Source organism: Lathamus discolor, chromosome 6 (genome assembly GCF_037157495.1).
Source record: "Lathamus discolor isolate bLatDis1 chromosome 6, bLatDis1.hap1, whole genome shotgun sequence".
NCBI classification, from domain to species: domain Eukaryota; kingdom Metazoa; phylum Chordata; class Aves; order Psittaciformes; family Psittacidae; genus Lathamus; species Lathamus discolor.
In genome coordinates, this window is record NC_088889.1 from 86866119 (window position 1) to 86884924 (window position 18806).

Below are 18806 nucleotides of genomic sequence, written 5' to 3' on the forward strand. Positions count from 1 at the left end.
TATCTGCATCACCTGAGATGCTGCACTTTCTGTCTCTAACCCCTTCTCTCCGCCCCCAGGGCTCACCCTGGGGGTGATCCAGGCAACAGAACCTCTTTCCCTTGTCCTCCACCACACTTTTGTCTTGCGGCACCAACGTGGGCACTGCCGTGTGGTGGCCCATCATCAGCTTCATTCCCTGGACCCAGCTTCTCGCCTGGCCACCAATGTGTCCTGCACACCTACATCCTGAGCCAAGGCCAGGCATGCTCAACAGGAGGGGAAAGAGAAAGAAGGGCATCCCAGCACACTGCAGCACTAATTGGCATTAGCTGTTCAGTAGGCTTCTCCTTGAGAAGGAGGTGGTGACAGAGAGGATAAGGGAAGTCTTCCTTTGGGCATTGGGGCTTGTGGCAGAGTTCAGCCGCAGCCATTTGTCCCCATAGCCAGAGGATGGAGAAAGATTGCCTGTTAGAGCATCCCACATTATGTTAGAGAAAAGGAATCGCAGTAACACAGGAAAAGCACTGAAAAGTGTCTGTGTTTCATGTCCAAGGAGGGATTCTCATCATCTGGCAGTAGCCAGCCATAAGCATCACCCAGACTTGGGCAGGGAGCTCCTTCACATGTCCTGCAGACCACGTGCTGCTCTCCAGCCCACTTGAGCTCAGGTTCAGCAAAGCACTTAAGTGCTGGTTTGAATTCCTCCCAAAGCCTTCCTGAAATCAGCAGCTTTGTTGAATCAAGGTCTGAACAGGCAGAGTTACAGTGACCAGGAAAGTTAATTCTCCTTCCTATCTGAGGGAAGGATGCTCGAGCATCCCAGGGTTGGGAAACACCTCCCAGGCAGCAATAGCTCCCCTGGAAAGCAAACACCCCCATATGGCATCCCACCAACACACATGTGACCTGTGCACACGTTCACAGCACGCTCACACCTTCATGATGTGTTTTTCCTCATTTCAGCCTGGAATCCATCTGCCACCCTGGAAATTAATAGCAATCATTAAACAAAAAAGAGCTGGCAAAAAAAAGAAAAAAAAAAAGCCTGAGGTGAAAAGCAGCTATTTCTGCCAGGAAAAAAATTAAAACTATTTAGACATACAGAAAGTCATTTATTACCATGAAGTCCTGCCTCCACCTGGGGTTTAAATCTCATTACAGCTTGTCCAAAACAGATGTTACCCTTTCAGCAGAAGATTATTAACGATAAACTCCATTCCTCCAGAGAAAGTGGGTCTTCTGGGCTCACTTGCTTTATCAACTTGGGTAACCTCCATAGGAAATGCTCATGAAAAGGACAGGCGATCCAAATCCTGGCATAGCTCCTGCTTCTACTGTCTTGGGGTCCACAGTTTTTTCTCCATCTCTTTTGGAGGTGTCTGGACAGCCCTAAGAGTGACCACAGACCTATCTAACCATAGGAAGGGCTTTCTCATGCTGCGAGCCCACACTAACACATCAATAGCTCCTGCTGCTGCTTTTCCACCAGCAGTTGAAGAGCTTTCCCATAGCCAGCACTAACGGACCAATAGCTCCTATTGCTGCTTTTCCACCAGCAGTTTGGCATTAGCCACATATCAATACAAAAGCAGTTTCTCATGGATAGAACCTGACATGTACAGGACCCATTCTTCCAAGCTTCTCTGCTCCTACCCACACCGTTTGGTTTGGCTTTAGGCTTGCTGCACCTTAGAGAATACCCAACAGTCCCTCATACCCGTGGTTAAGCATCCTCTATGGACAAAGATGGGCCCTGCTTATTCCCAGCGTATTTCAGTGGGATACCAGCTACCCCTGAGAGAAACAGCCTGGCACACAGTTTAACCAGCCAAGCCCACAGTAAAGCCACATCTTTGTTCTGTTTAGGTTTAACATAATAAAGATACCTGCTCAGGAATCTAGAAGCCACATTAACCATGCCGCAAACACAATCAAATAAGACATTAACACCAGCTCCACACAAATACAGCCATCTGGCTGCTCAGCCATCTCCTAACCGTTTCAGGTAGGAGGAAGCACATCCTCAGCACTCTCCAGAGAGCCTACTAAATCGATGTTCTCACGATGCCTCTCAGAGCATCCCTGGGAAGCCAGCAAGTACCAGCTATTTTGGGTCTGTTGATGGTGAAACTGGCATCTCAGAAAACACTTTTTGCTATCAGCACAGTGTTTTTCCACACCCCAAGGGAAGCAGCAAGGGCTCTATTCCTGGCCATGTCTGTCTGTGAGTAGTCACTGCTGGAGAAGTCATCCTCTCGCCACAGCACATCTCAGGACTTCAGGCTTTATGCACCATAACCAAACCCTTCATGGAGCCCTGAGACCCCCAAGAAGAGCCCCAAGAAAGCAGTGCACCCACCTCCTTACAGGCACAGGGTATCCTTGGGATGAGTCCATCATGTCCATGCATGTTAAGTCAAAGGCATGGCAGAACAACTGCAGAGGCCATGCTGGTGGGAGGCTGTGAGTTTATGGCTGAAATCAAGCTTTTAAACAGCAGCTGAGGTGAATAAACACCCATAACCACCTTATGGGCTCTTCCAGAGGGTACAGTCACTGCTATCTGTCATCCCTCCACAACCACACGTGCTGGTCTGCATCCACCCTTCATCCTCATCCCAGACCCATCTTGAGCACAGACCAGTGCCATCCAGGTCCACCAAGCCACCACCACCAGGCTGGGACCATGGTCCCACATCCCTCAGCTCCCCCTAGCACTGCAGGGACCTGGAGGGTGCAGTGGGGTTGAACACCATTCCTTCATGGGGACCAACAAGATAAGGTGCTTATGGCATAGGTATTTGTTTGTAGCATGGGTTTTAACACATTTTAACAGAAAGGGTGAGTACGTATTTCTGCTGCTGAAACAAACAGCCTCGGAAAAGTATTTTCCTGCAGAAACACAGCATGTTTTGGTTAAGATGTCAGGGCATAAGCAGGGTTGTCAGTGTTGCAGAGGACCTCTCTAGACCTAAGGAAGGAGAAGGTCTCTCCTCCAAGAGCCAACAAACCCGAGCTCCTGCAGCAGAGCTGTGTGCAGGAGCAGGGCAGTGCTGGGTAAGCTGTGCATGGAAGGTGGTCATGCCTGCTTTCCTCTGCAATGCTGTTATCCTGAATAAACATTAGATAGGCTTTGGAGAGCTGCCCAGATGATCATTAACCTTCTCCTGGCCCATGACAAGAAATCAGCCTGCAGCACGGAGATAAAATTAGGCCTGGAGGGCACTGGGGCTTGCTGGATATTGCTATGTCTGGGTGGAACCCCCTTCAGAAAGTGGGCAGCCAATGGGTTCAGCCTTAAGCTGGGCTCCTCAGCCCCAGAGAACATTAAAATCAGAATAATTTAGGTTGGAAGAGACATCTGGAAGTCTTCTCCAACCAGAGAGCAGGACCAACTTCAAAGACAAGTCGGAAAGGTGTTTGCTTATAGCACAGCCATGGCGATCCCTGTGTGCAGGACACTTGCTGAAGAAGAGATGAATCCCTTTTTGCCTACCCAGAGATCACAGCCAACCATTTGCATGAAACCTTACATGTGCTGTGTATTTTATAGATTGGACATGAGGAGGAAGTTCTTTCCTGTGAGGGGGGTGAGGCACTGGAATGGGTTGCCCAGGGAGGTTGTGAGTGCTCCATCCCTGGCAGTGTTCAAGGCCAGGTTGGATGAAGCCTTGGGTGGGATGGTTTAGTGTGAGGTGTCCCTGCCCATGGCAGGGGGGTTGGAACTGGATGATCTTGAGGTCTTTTCCAACCCTAGCTATTCTATGATTCTATTTTCTTGTCCATCTCCTGAACACTCAGCAGTACGATTCACCCACTGTGCCTGAGGTAGGCCCTGGCCAGAGACTTTCTGGTTTGAGATCCCTTCACAGGAGAAGAGTGAGGCAGAGGGAAAAGTCCTGAGAATACAGCCACAAAAGAATTAGAGGGAACAAAACACTTCGTTAGCTCTGTTAGAAACTACTTTGAGAAGCATTTCATGAATCCGTGACCAGATTTCACCCTGTATAAAAGTGACGTTTCCTGTCTGGGATGCAAAGGGTTATGTGGGTCTCCTGCAAAAATAAATGAATGAATGAAAGCAGTAAAACCCTCCTCCAAATAGCAGCAAAGATCTAAGCGAGGATGACAATGCAGCAGAGCTAAGGCATGGTTCAGACTGTCAGTGCAGAGGAGCACCAGTGGCTTTGCTTCCCAGCGTGGGGCTGGCTCCCTCCTTTGTATCCGTGCTGGAAAAACATGCTTTGATCTTCAGCACTATTTGCAGGGGTAAAACAGGAGTCCTGCTTGCACACCAGACCTCTGCTTTCCCCCAGCCAAACATCAGCGTAACCATCCCATAATGGAGCGGTGGTTCAGGCTGATCATTTCTAACCCCATCAAGTAAATACTAGAGAGGCTTTCTCCCCTGGAAACACACGTTTCTTATTACTCCTGTTGTACCTAATCAGAGCTCTTGGTTCTCCCCATCCCCTAAAGACTTTTCCCCCTTCACCTGCCTCTAACTCTGCCCCTCTAATTGCGCTCCTTGGCTCTGTAAGGGCTCGCCTGCTCTGTCACAGGCTGGAGCTGACATTTCGTATCTGCCCATGCTGATATTTCAGGGGCCTGGTTTAACGCACAGGTAACCCAGCTGGGCTTAAGACATTCACCAGGAAGATCATTTATGCATTTACTCAAACTCGGCAGAGAATTTTGCTCAGTGGTCCCCAGCAGTGTGTGATACGGTTGTCATCTTGGTGCACCCTGGGAGCTAAGCAGCATGAGATGGAGGTGAATGACTTCAGACTGCACCTGGGTGAAAAGCAGAATGCCTGAAATCCCCGGAGCTAACCTGTCTTGGAAATATGGCCATCTTAACACAGAGCTTGTTTTGCCATAGAGCAAACAGGCTCTCAAAAACCTCTTGTGCAAACAGGTTTGTTTTGGCTAATCCCAGATTGCAGACATGGCCTCAGCCTGGCTGGTGGAGGCACCAGTGGCTTTGAATCAGGGCTCCCATCAAGCACCCACAAGCTCACAGCTAAATCGGCCCTAATCTCAGTTTCCAAGAGAGATTGTTGCTCTTCAGACACAGGTTTAATTTTGCAGAAAGTGCATTTTTCACCAGAAAACAATGTTACTGGAAAATTCCCCATGCAACCAGCTGCACAGTAAGCTGTCTCCTATGCGAATCCGTGTCAGGCAGCAGCAAGGGCTGGCTGTTTAGGGGGAAGGCAAGGCAGGAGCAGGGGTGGCCCCAGCTCCCTTCCCACCCAGGGTGGTGTCTCCCAGCACACGAACACAGCAGGCAAGGTGCTAACAGGATCCATTGGCAGTTCAGGCAAGACAAGGGATGAACCACATCCAGGGGCTACCCAAGGAGACCACTCGGGAGCTAAAGGAGATGGAGCCAGGAGCAGCACTGGACACAAGCTGCATTGCATGGAGTCAATCCAAGAGATTAGCCACCTACCACACAGGCCTGAGGTGTATCCTGGAGGCAGGACCACAAGCAGGGCTGGGAGCAGGCACACCATCAGCAGAGCTCAGGAAAGGGACAGAGCACCAGCACTGAGCTTAGATGGAGCTCCTGGGCCTCAGGTGAGGCTGATCAGGTTCATTAGTGGCTTCAGGGCCTGACAACCAGGTACATGTCTGGTGTTCATTTGGCCATTGGTCACACTGTCCCATGCCTCCTGCAAAGAGACTGCAAAATGATCCAGCAGCCAGAGTCTGAACACCAAAAAGCCATCGGTGTCTTGATCTCTGTTGACTTGTATTCCCCTTGATAGGAAGAACCCAGGAGAGAAGTATTTGCCCTAGCACCATATAGGGCCCAGGAGTGTTGATACACCAGTAATAGTAACAGAGACCAAGTACGTAACTTCTGCTTGTTTCTCCCAGCCCATCCCAGGAAAGTGATCTCTTCCCCATCCATCCCACCTGGCTACTTGTCACTCATTCTGTGCCCTCCCAAGGTCTCAGTAAATGCAGTGCTCTGCACTTCTCTCTCTAACCCCCTTTTACCTCTCTGCTTCACTCCTTCATCTCTCTCGAAACCTCCGTGGAAAATACATCTCTTCTCCCTTGCCTATTTTTCTTAATAAATAATAGCAGGAGAGAGTAGAATTTGCCGGAGAACTCTATTATCTAATGCAGGAATAAGGTTGGGGTGCCCAAAATGCTGCCTAAACCGCGTCTGCAGAGGCAGTATTAGTGCCAGGACCTCCGGATATAAAATGAACACGAGTTTTACAGGCCTGAGTATCTTTATTATTCCGCGTGGTTGTGATTCTGACCATCATCACCCGGCAGGATGCACGTAGCAAACACCAGGAATACGAATGAGCAGAAAAACTTGCCTGAAAGCCTCCTTTCCTCACCTGACATGCACAGGATGGATGTCAAGCCACTTAGGGGAGGCTTCATCACTAGTAAATGTTTTCTCTGCCATCTTGGAGCTGCCTCCTTGGTTTATTTTATGAATAATGGAGAGCCAAGGTTCATTTCAAAACTGGGTGCCTTTAGACGCATTTTCCCTCCCCACCTCTTTGGGTGACTAAACACTCGTCGGTTGTAATGTACTGTTCTCATTTTGCTATGGCTCTTTTTGTAGTGGGGCTCCTTTGTTTAGTGACTAAATGGCTGTGAAAGAGGGTCTAAGAAACTGAAACATGAACTGGAGATGGAGCAGCTAGGGGCAATGAAGTTATGTTAGAGCACGGTCATGTGGATGCACGCATAAGCACATGCACACGTGTTAATCCAGCTCCTTGCCTTCACTCGGTAAATGTAACCCACAGTTTGAAATAACCCATTCAGCAGAATAACAGAGTCAGGAATTGAGTGCTAGCGCACTCTCCCCCTGCTTCCCCAGCCCCCATGGCTGCTTTGTTTGCTTCCCTGCAGCTGCTGCTCTGGTTTCATTTACTCAGATGCCCTTAGTCAGGAGAGGGAAGCAAAAACTTCCCAGCCGGTCCACACTGGTCTGTGGAGCCCCAGCATCCAGGCAGGACGGGGTTGTTGCTGCTCACCCAGTGCAGGCTGCAGCCTTGTGGACATCATCTTTGCTGCTGGGTTGTGATGCGGACAAGGGCTGGAGAAGCAGGGATGGGTAGGAGGGGAGGACATAACCAATAAGGGGTGAGGATTAGTAGGGCAAAGCACAGATCCTGGAGTATCAGTTCAAGGTATCTCTGATTGAGATTAAATCCATCATTTCAAATCATTGCTATCGTTATTCCACACTGACTTCATTCCTCTCGTTTGTTTCCTTCTCAATCAGTGAAAAGGAACCCCACATCTTCACTTTCCTCATTGTTTTGCACATTAGAGTTGTAGGTGGTTTGTTCCATACAGGCAGATCTGTGGTGTCAGAGGACTGGGAAAAGTGGTTTGCAGCTGGGTTACCAGGAGGATGATATCAGGACAACTGGGCAAAGACAAACCAGTCAGGCAGGAGGGTTAAAACACAAGCTTTTCTTACTGAGTTTTATCCAGTCTGTGGGGAAGAGGCAGAGTGGTCTCTTCCCTGCTCTCCAAAGCCACGTCTCAGCTACAGGAGGTCAGGGACAGCCAAGGCTCCTTGGCCAACCAGCTGCTCTGTTTCATAGAATCATAGAATAGTTGGGGTGGGACGGGACCTTAAAGCTCATCCAGTTCCAACCCCCTGCCATGGGCAGGGACACCTTCCACTAGCCCAGGTTGCTCCAAGCCCCTGTGTCCAACCTGGCCTTGAACACTGCCAGGGATGGGGCAGCCACAGCTTCTCTGGGCACCCTGTGCCAGCGCCTCAGCACCCTCACAGGGAAGAGCTTCTGCCTAAGAGCTCATCTCAGTCTCCCCTCTGCCAGTTTAAAGCCATTCCCCCTTGCCCTGTCCCTACAGGCCCTTGTAAAAGTCCCTCTCCAGATTTCTTGTAGGCTCCATTTAGGGATTGGAGGACTGTTATAAGATCTCCACGGAGCCTTCTCCTCTCCAGGCTGAACAAGCCCAACTTTTAACCTGCAAGAATCAAGCCTGTGATTTCAGAAGCAGAAAACAACAGAAAAGTGAGATTAGAGGCAAGGCAAAAGGTAGAAAAGGGAATAAGGAGGAACCTGGATGTCTGTTATCTGCTGTTAGAGGGAGATATGTTAGCTGGGAATGACTGCAAGTGTCCTGCCCTGTCCTGCCTCGTGGGATGCTTGGCGCTTGGCTGATGTTGCAGCACACACACACACAGGCACACCCCCCCATGCATCAACACTGGCATGATGCTTGGAAGGAAGCTTCCAAAAGCCAACAAGATGAACAATTATGCCTTCAGAAAGCAACAAGACCCACTTCTCCACTCCCCAGTCATGTCCCGGCAATCTAATAAAAAGGGAGATTAGCCCCTCTTTCCTCTCTTACATCTCCTTAATGCTGTCATTTTATTCACACTTTGCAAAGCAAATAAGCCAGCAAATTGCCTGCTTTAATGAGCTGAAATTAAACTCAGGCTGCTGATAAAATGCCTTTTCTCCTTTCTGTTGTTGGGAAGGACTCGTCTGATAGGCAATGTGCAGGGAAGAAGAGAAAACACACAGCAGGAGCCTTACTGAACATGTTTGAGTCATTTACCATTGCTCTTCTTCCTCCCCGACATCTCCAGTTAGACGAGGGAGGCACACGGGTGATGGGATGGCTATGGGGGATCAGCCTGAAAAGGTCCACGGAGGGTCTGTCTCTGCTGTTTACTCATGGGACGGTCCCACTCCACTAGCTAATGCCCTCTGACACAGGCTGCAGCCCACAGCCTCCCCCGGGAGGAATGACAAGAACCTTCCTCTGCAAGAAAAAGGCTGGGTTTGTCTCTGCAGAGCAATTCCAAACACAAGCTTGCCCAGAGAGGATGATTGGGTCAAAATGGGACTTAGAGCAGACAGAATAAGTGCTTGCTAAAGAGAATACACTAAGATGCATCACTCCCTGCTGCTTGTGCTGTCTCAATTTGGCAGGGCTTCCTCTGGCTGCAGGAGGTCTCTGTAATGCACAAGCCCATGGGGAGGACACAGAGATGCTCACACCAAGGGCAAGCACTGCAGGGCAGCAGGCAAAGAAAGACCCTCTGTGCCATTCCAAAGGAACAACTCGGGAAAGTCATTGTTATGGCTCTGGAGGCCAGAACTACCCTTCTCCCACACCCTTAGGGCAATGGGCGCCCCTATAGGAGGCAGTCTGAGGAGCTGGAGATGGGTCTCTGTGGCAGAGGACAGCGGGCACATCCAGAGCCCGGCTTGTAGAGGGAGAGCAATGCATGTGCTGGGACTTTCATCCCTGCAGGAGGAGGCTGGGGCACTGTCCTTCAGTCTCCCACAGCCCTATGAAGTGCTATCATTATCTCACGGTACCGGAGAAGAGATGGGAGCACAGAGAGGTTAATTGAGTTGGCCAGTGCCAGGAGGGATTTAGCAGCAGACGTCTCTCAGCCCGGCACTGCAGCCTGCCTCTCCATCAGCTGGGGAGGGGGCAAGGAGGGACATTCACACGCAATGCCCCAGGCAGCACAGTCCCTTTTCCCTTCCTCACCGCCTCCAAGGACTCAGCTATGCCAAAATGGGCTGACACATCCTGGCAAAGCATCCCAGGGCAGGGACAGCACATCCTTGCAATGTGTGTGTAGCAGGTACTGTTCCCCAAAATGGGGATACCCATGCTACCAGCATCACTGCGGTGATATAAGGGCTTCAGGTGGAATAGAAATGTAAAACACTCTAAAGTCCAGGTTTCTGCACTCAGGAAGAAGGAGATGTGACATTCAGCTGCCTCACCCTCAGCATCTTTCTACCCAAGCTCCATTTCATAGAATCATAGAATAGTTAGGGTTGGAAAGGACCCTAAGATCATCCAGTTCCAACCCCCCTGCCATGGGCAGGGACACCTCACAGTAAACCATGGCACCCATTTCTAGTTAACTTTGAAAGCCTGATTTTGCTGAGGTTTCTGCTAAACCTAGGTGGGACAGGACAGCACCAGGCATTGGAGAGGCAGAGAGAGACCTGCAAGCGCCCAGGCAGGACCCCACAGAAACATCACCTTAGGGCAAGTGCATCTCACCCGCACGTGACTGCACAACTGCCATAGACAGTACAGGGTGCAAGAAGGGTGTATGTACCACACAGCCTGCCCTCCATGGGACTCTGAGCGTCAGGCTGTTGTTTCCCCCACAGCCTCACCTCTGCCTGCTGTAGAGGACAAGGTGGCTGGAGAGTGTCATGGGCAGAGAGCTGACGCGAGAGCAGGTTTTGTTATTCATGTAGTGGAAACCCGGCTGTGCCACCAGGGAATAGAGTCATTGTTCACAACCCAGAAAGAACAAATAAACTGTTCTACTGCTGATTATTACTGGCCTGTTTGCCGAAGCAAACCATGAATGGTTAACAGGGATCTCTGCAGTGGAACATGGTCTGATTCAATGTGTGCATCGCTGGTGGGAAAGATCCTGGTTTCTTCGGGACAAAGGCAAGGGTATAGCATCTGCATCTAAGTGCCCCTTTGACAATCAGCCTGATGGGGTTTTCAGGTGTGCAGCACAGTCCCTTCACTGCCTGGGTCCTGGGAATTAGTTTGGAAACCAGTTTCTGGATTTCTGCTATTTTTGAGATCCAACGAAAGATCAGTTTACATACAGGATGTGCCCCTGTCTCCTTCATGGACATACAAGAAACCTCCAGTTCCTATCAACTGTGTTTTCAAGGAGTACTGGTGGTGTCCTCCCTGCCTCCTACAGTCTGCCTTGGGACAAGGGAGGCAACCAGAGCTCCTGCTCCCAACAGAAGTCCCAGGAAGGATTTCTCTAGATAGGCCATGATGGTTTTCTCCCCATCTGTGGGCAGCTCCATCTCTGCCACAACACCTCATTAACGTGTTTTGCAGTCAGAGAGTGCCCTGAAACTACTGCCCAGGTCCCCAGAAACAGGACAAGCACTCGATGCTGGGCTTCATCCCAGATGCCACACAGCAATGCAGTCAGAGAGTTGCGGTATCCTCAGCCAGCATCCCCCTCTGTGGGCACTGCTGTTGTGCACACCAGCACGCGAGACAGTCAGGATTCCCCTCAGCAAAACACTGCAGCATCAAATCTACATCAGAGCGAGTTGTCTAGACTTCATCCTCTCTCAGCCAAGAGGAACAGACACTTCTGGGGCATCACTCCTCTCCTCCTAAGGTAGACACCTAAATAGGTCGGATGAACGGTGCCCTGGATGTGTGTTGGTCTCTCAACTGCCTATAACGTGATGGTGGATAAAGTGAGAGGATGACCTCTGCAGTCAGGGACCACCTTCCCTTGTGCTGTCAAATGTGCTGGTGGCAGCACCCAAATAAACCAAAGGCTCCTTGAAAGGTGGCGGGCAGAGTTGGAAGGCAAATGCCTAACATTCAGAGGGTAGTTTTCAACACCTCTAAACACTGTCTTTCCTTTGTGTTCAGTTTGTGCTTGTGTTTTGTTTTGAGCAGGTGAGCTGAGGGACTGAGCGGGGACAGCCAGACCCATGGAGCACGGGGAGATGGGGACCAGCATCGCGATGGGCAGCAAAAGGAAAACGAGGAGATGTACTATAAAAAGTGAGAGGAAGGCTTGTCTCTGAGCCAGAGGGACTCCTGCACACGGGCACCTAACTTCATGACTCCCTCTCCGAGGTACCAGAGACCTGGTGATGCGGGACCAGCCTCAGCCATCCAGGCTTTGGTAGCAGCCCCTGGCTGGTGGCTGCCGAGTGCGGTGGGCACCAAGATCCACTTTGTCCACAGACACTTTCCCCCCGTCTCCATGCCATGAGGAGAAGGGAGAGGCGAGCGGAGCTGCAGACAAAGCACTAGCCCACGTCTTCCCAGCCCTTGTCCCACTCCCCGCTTCCAGCAGACCAGGAGCCCCTTCTCTGCGCTGTCCTTCCAGATGGCAGGTCGCCGGTGGGCTGCGACGTCAGCCCTCTGCGTGTGCGTGGCAGCCGTGTCCCTCCTGCACACTGGCGGGGTGCGGGCAGACTGCTGGCTCATCGAGGGGGACAAGGGCTTCGTGTGGTTGGCCATCTGCAGCCAAAACCAGCCCCCCTATGAGTCCATCCCCCAGCAGATCAACAGCACCATCGTGGACTTGCGGCTGAACGACAACAAGATCAAGAGCGTGCAGTACGCTTCGCTCAGCCGCTTCGGCAACCTGACATACCTCAACCTGACAAAGAACGAGATCTCCTACATCGAGGATGGTGCCTTTTCAGGACAGTTCAACCTCCAGGTGCTGCAGCTGGGTTACAACCGACTGAGGAACCTCACCGAGGGCATCCTCCGGGGCCTGGGGAAGCTGGAGTACCTCTATCTCCAGGCCAACCTCATCGAGTCCATCACCCCCAATGCCTTCTGGGAGTGCCCCAACATAATGAACATTGACCTGTCCATGAACAGGATCCAGAGACTTGACAGCAACACTTTTCGGGGCCTAAACAAGCTCTCTGTCTGTGAACTCTACAGTAACCCCTTCTACTGCTCCTGCGAGCTCCTTGGCTTCCTGCAATGGCTGGAAGCATTCACCAACATGACACGCACCTATGACCGGATGCAGTGCGACTCCCCACCCGACTACACGGGCTACTACTTGTTAGGCCAAGGCCGGACCAGCTACCGCAATGCTCTGAGCATGCTCTCTTCCCTTTGCACTGGTGGCTCCTACACTGTGATCCCTCGTTTTATCCCTCCCAGGTACCAGGTGACCACGGTGCCCTCCGAAATCCCTTGCTCTGAGGAGGAGTGCTCCTCTGGCGATGGCACAACGCCGCAGTTCTCCCTCTTCACGCCCATCGGCGAGACGGAGGTGCGCCCCAACATCCAGGTGAAGCACCTCAACCACAACTCGGCCGTGCTCACCGTGCAGATCCCCTACCCGTTCAGCAAGATGTACATCCTCTCCCAGTTCGAAAACGGCTTCTCCTCCATGATCACCAAGCTCAGGAAGAAGGAGGAGAACATCACCGTGAGCAACCTAGTAGCACAAAGGGATTACACCTACTGTGTAGTCTCCGTCCACCAATACTCCAAGTACAACCACACCTGCGTCACCATCACACCCACCAGACCCAACCGCAAGGAGCCAGTGCCCACCCCTTCCACTGCCACTCATTACATCATGACAATCCTGGGCTGTCTCTTTGGCATGGTCATCGTTCTGGGCGTTGTGTATTACTGTCTGCGGAAGAGGCGCCAGCAAGAGGAGAAGCACAAAAAGGCTGCTGGCAGCATGAAGAAGACCATCATTGAGCTGAAATATGGGCCAGAAATGGAGACCACCAGCATCACCCAGCTGTCCCAGGGACAGATGCTGGGAGGGGAGACGGTGACCCGCATCCCCTACCTGCCTTCTGCTGGTGAGGTGGAGCAGTACAAGCTGATTGACAGCAGCGAGACCCCCAAGGCCACCAAGGGCAACTACATGGAGGTGAGGACGGGTGAGCAGCCTGAGAGGCGAGACTGCGAGCTGTCCTTGCCACCGGACACCCAGAGCTCTGTGGCTGAGATCTCCACCATTGCCAAGGAGGTGGACAAGGTGAACCAGATCATCAACAACTGCATCGATGCCTTGAAATCCGAGTCCACCTCCTTCCAAGGGGTGAAATCGGGGGCAGTCTCCACGGTGGAGCCTCAGCTGGTGCTCTTATCAGAGCAGATCCCCAGCAAGCACGGATTCCTTTCCCCTGTCTACAAGGAAAGCTACAACCACCCTCTCCAGAGACACCACAGCATGGAGGCGGCCCCCAAACGCTCCAGCACCTCTTCCAGTGGCTCCATACGGAGCCCCAGGTCCTACCGCTCCGAGGGCTCGGGCCACAAATCAGAAGCCAAATACATCGAGAAGACGTCCCCCACCACTGACACCATCCTCACTGTGACACCGGCCGCGGCCATCCTGCGGGCAGAAGCGGAGAAGATCCGTCAGTACAGCGAACACCGGCACTCGTACCCCAGCTCGCACCAAGGGGAGCAGCATGACAGCATGGTGGGGCGAAAGCCCTCCATCCTGGAGCCTCTGACCCGTCCTCGCCCCAGAGACCTGGCCTATTCCCAGCTCTCTCCTCAGTATCACAACCTGAGCTACACCTCCAGCCCAGAGTACACCTGCAAACCATCGCACAGCATCTGGGAGCGCTTCAAACTCAACCGCAAGCGGCACAAAGACGAGGAGGAGTATATGGCAGCCGGCCATGCCCTACGCAAAAAGGTCCAGTTTGCCAAAGACGAGGATCTTCACGACATCTTAGACTACTGGAAGGGCGTCTCTGCCCAGCAAAAGTCTTGAGTCCTCACACAGCTCGTGACTTAACACACTAACTGGACCAAAAGAAATCCGCAGCAGCTATTTTTATTGAGACAGTCTTTGGAAACAAAATAAAATTGAAAAAAAAAATTAATAAAAATCAATAAAAATAAAAGAGAGAACAAATTATGGAAAAAATCTATAAATATTCTATATAATATATAAAGCGAGATGTTAAAACGGCCTCACGTTGGTGAGACGCGCACCAAATCTGAACACAAACTTTACAAAAGAAACAAACTGTGGAGATAAAAAAAAAAAAAAAAAAAGTTTTGTTTCATTTTGATTTTTTTAAAAAAATCAGAAAAAAAAAAAGAAAAAAATTGAATATAAAAATCAAGAGAAGGAGCGGGCAGAGAGCTGAGGTCTGGCGTTCCCCAATACCGCATTGCATGAGTCCCTATTCCGTGATTTCGTGGATTCTTTGTGAACAGTTTGTGTTCTTCCTTCCTTCCCTTCCAAAATCAACAGCAACAAAAACAGCGACCAGAGCCAAAAAGAGACCAGAAGGAGAATCCATCCTTTGGGCTGTTTTTGCAAACGGAGTCTTCCAGTTTAGACTTTCACCCGCTTTGAAGGCCCGTTCCCATTTTCACTCCCTGAGAGGTTTTACCACACATTGCATTGTAAACCGAAGTCGTTAATTGTACAGAGAAGATTTCTATATTTGCAATGTTTGCTGTATAATGAGAGAGAGAGAGGAGAAAAAACAAAACAATACTACATCTACTAAAAATATATATATATATATCTATAGTCACCTGTTTGTACCAGGTTTTAATCATGGATTTTAGAGAAAGAGATGGAGATTGGTTTGAAGGACTACTTTGTTGGTCGGTGCTTGGTTGTGGGGTGGGATATTTTGTGGAGGGGGGGGGAATGGTTGGGTTTCCAAGTGTTGGGTTTTAATTTCTCCTACAACTGTTCGTGTTTGAGTTCTCATCACGTCCAAGTACATTGACAGAAAAGGCACGTACCCAGAAAGAAGAATCCCCCACCTTATTCCAGGTGGGACACATCACCACCAAGAACAGGGAAGGGGATGAGAAGCAAAGGGTTTTTGGTTGAGCCGGTGCCACCATGGGATGCTTTCCATGCAATGGGATGTCTCCTGAAAAGTAAAAGGTATTGATTGGGCTTTCCCCCCTGAACAAATGTATCTGGAAAGCAGTGGCCCTTGGTGTTAGATGCTGAGGGGTGGGTTACCCCTTACTCTTCAAGATGGGGCGACAATGATGAGTTAGAGCAGAAAGCCTCTTGCTGCTCTCAAGAGGACAGCATTAAGGGATGAGTTTTGCTGAAGAAGACACTAAGCAGTTACATATTGAGAGCTATAACAGTAGGCATAGGCCCTGGCCCAGGAATCCTGCCCCTTGCTCCTGGAACTCCCACCACCGCACACCCAGCAGCTCCCCTATGGCTAACCCCAAATGCAGCCACAGCCTCAGGGAGTGCAGCTCCTCCTGCCTGCAGGCATAGTGCTGCCCACAGGCCAGTCTGACTCCCATTTCATGAGTGGCTTTGGAGATGGACACCCTGAGGAGCCCCTGAACAGCCCTTGGGACTCTGAGGCTGCAATGGAAAGGGAATGGCCCTGTGTTCATGTGTTCACAACCACTGCTCTCCAATGCCTGTCCAAGACTCAATAGCTTTTTGCCCCCTCTCTGAAATACTCACACACGATGCCCTGCTCATAGGCTTAAGAGAGGGAGGGAGGTTCTGAGGGCCATGAAGGCAATCCCAGGCCACGCTGGTGGCTGAAGGACACATCTTTGCCTCGATTAGCCCCATCTGAGACTCAAGCCCCCATATCTCACCCCCATGTCTGACGCAAAGCAGCAGCAACAAGAGGGTGAGGGAGCTGCTCTGCTCCCCTGGTGAGCATGGGGGAGACAGCACAGGGAGGTGAGAAGCTCCCCACATACAGCCCTGTGGGGCCCTGCTGCTTGCCAGAGTTTTTCCTTTGCATCCTGCTCACAAGTCTCTTTGGATGGGCATCCTGAATCCTGACGGATGAGCACTAGGGCCCAGGAGCAAACCGTATCCCATCCTGTTATTTCAACATTTCAAAGTGATTTTGACAGGTATTCTTGCGAAAGGTTATGTTTGTTCAGAAAGGAGCTGAGCCAGGAAGACACGGAGCAGGCTGGGAAGCGCATGAGTTATTCCCCGTGGTTATTTGTGTAGACAACAAACCATTAGCAGGATTTCGTAATAAGAAACAGGCGATTTCCCCAGGAACATGTTCACTCCGCAGGAGCGCAGGCACATTCCTCCACCTCCTCCAGGTGCCCCAGGTCCTGCCTGCAGCACGCAGCTCCCAGGGCAGTCGGTGAGCAGGACCTGGAAAAGGGAGCTGAGGATCACCCCTCTCTTGTTTCGTGTCATCATAGAATGGGTTGGGTTGGAAAGGACCTTGAGATCATCCAGTTCCAACCCCGTGCCAGGGGCAGGCACACCTCACACTAGACCATGTTGCCCAAGATTCCATCTAACCTGGCCTTGAACACTGCCAGGGATGGGGCATTCATCACTTCTTTGGCAGGTTCCCCCCCACATCTCAGCTCTAACATCCGGACCAAAGCAAACCTTTTAACTGAAACCGCCTTCCCTCACAAACCACGAGTGACTCTTGGACAAACAGGAGCTGGTCAGCAAGGCTGGATAGCGGCAGCAGGGTGTCCTGGCACCGCTTCATGGCGTAAGGGGGTTTCTCAGCGAGAGGATGGTCAAAGATGATGAACTCACGACTTAATTCAGGCTCAGATTCAATGGCAACCACTGATAGGTCCCAAAACACCTTTCTCTGTCACTCCCTCCATTGAATTCAGTCCCCGCAGCAGTTTGGAGATGAATCAGGACCATCTCCAGGAGCAATGGCACCACCAGCAGTGTGTAACGCCCCGCTGTGGAGGCAGCAGCACGTCAGCAGCGAGTTCATCTCTTTACCTGGGGCGAGTCATTTTGCTCCTCTCTGCTTCTCTTTCCTCCCCTGCAAAATGCTTCCTCGTGGTGCTGAGGGCGTAGGCTGGCTGGGGAGGCTCAATTAATTAATTGCCTGTCTGTGAAGCCCGTTTAGCTCCTAGAATAAAAGCTGCTATAGAAATGCAAAGCTGTCAGTGGCATAAAACAGCAGGGGCAGATGAAATCAAAGCCTGATTCTGTTTTCACACCAGGATTTCACTGGTCATAAACCAACAGGGACTTGACACAGGAAATGTGATACAGCAGCGCTGGCCTTCCTAAATTAAACACTTCCTAGATGCAAACCCTCTGCAACTGGACAAAAAGGAGGGTTGGAATAGGTCTAGGTCCTGCCATCTCCAAGGTATCTCCAAGGGAGTTACCCGCACATGCAGCACCCTGTACCCTATAGTTGGTGGGGCCCCACCGTGGGTCTCAGAGAGCTCCTTGGGTGATGGAGCAGTGGTTGTGCTGATGACGACCTTCCAGGCTCCTTGCCCTCCCTCTGAGAGAGGGTGCAATGCTGGCAGCATGGTCCGTATCCCTTGGCATGAGATGCCAGATTAGCTGAGAAAAAAGCCAGGCGAGTGTCCCCAAAGCCACTGCCCCATGCATGGACCTCTTGGGTGCCCCTGCACAGGGGTGCTGCACAGCATCCTCCATCCCCCTCAGACCCCCCTGAGAGCAGAGGGAGAAATTCACCACCTGCAACCTGTTGGGTGCTTTTCCTCTTTATTTTCTCTCCTGTTCAACCACCAAAGCTCTTAAACTGCTTCTGCAAAGAAAAATGATGCCTTGTCCAGCCGGGATGTTCCTATTGCCCCAAACCCATCCATTAGCAAGAGGGCTCCGTGCCAAGCAGAAAGGACAGACCACAGGAGAAACATGTCTGAGTGAAAAGGAAGGGAAGCCAGGGGTAAGGTTTCTCCTCCATTTTGCCCCATCTCAAGCAAGGGGCAATGGGGAGTGGAGAACTGGGAGCCGGCACAGAAAACCACCACCAGTGCCAAGGACCTGGAGGTTCCCATATCCCCTTCCTGCAGCAGCCTGGGCTCTGCCACCGGAGAGCATCAACAAAGGGAAGGGAAAATAAAGGCAAGGGAGGGCTGAAAGCAAGGAGAGGTGTGTGGCACAGGGGAAGGCAGAGGTGCTGAGAGCTGCTGTGGTAGCATCTCTCCATACAAACACATTGAAGCCCAGGGTTCCTGAGGGCACCCACCTGCCCAAGTGTGCACACCAGTTGTGTCCGTGAGTTTCAGAACGTGACACATGGGAAGTGCAATGTCCACAGGTAGAAACGCAGGGCAAGAAAGGTTGGCAGTGGTGCAGGCACTGCCTGCCCACTTGAGAAGGGATGTGGCAGCCCTGGAGCTGGTGGCTGCCTCCTTCTTCACAGCTGATGCGTGTTGGAGGTGTTCCACCTGCCCCCAGTTTGGTACTCGAACCTCTTATTCGCTTCAGCTGAGTCTGAAAGCAGGTGCAGATCCCATGGGAGAACATCAGCAAAGACGAATGGGGACCCTAAAGCAAGAGCATTTTCCATGTTCAC

At 51.3% G+C, this 18806-nt stretch overlaps 1 protein-coding gene across 4 annotated transcripts in view; it reads left to right on the forward strand.

Moving 5' to 3' along the window:
* Nucleotides 1-15091, forward strand: part of ELFN1 (extracellular leucine rich repeat and fibronectin type III domain containing 1) — a 107254-nt gene extending 92163 nt beyond the window's left edge. For all 4 annotated transcript variants that reach the window (XM_065686523.1, XM_065686520.1, XM_065686521.1 and 1 more), the window contains one exon: nucleotides 11446-15091. In XM_065686523.1, coding sequence (XP_065542595.1) covers nucleotides 11885-14275 — 2391 coding nt within the window. In that variant the 5' untranslated portion in view covers nucleotides 11446-11884 and the 3' untranslated portion in view covers nucleotides 14276-15091. The remainder of the gene's footprint in view (nucleotides 1-11445) is intronic.
* Nucleotides 15092-18806: the final 3715 nt, after the last annotated feature.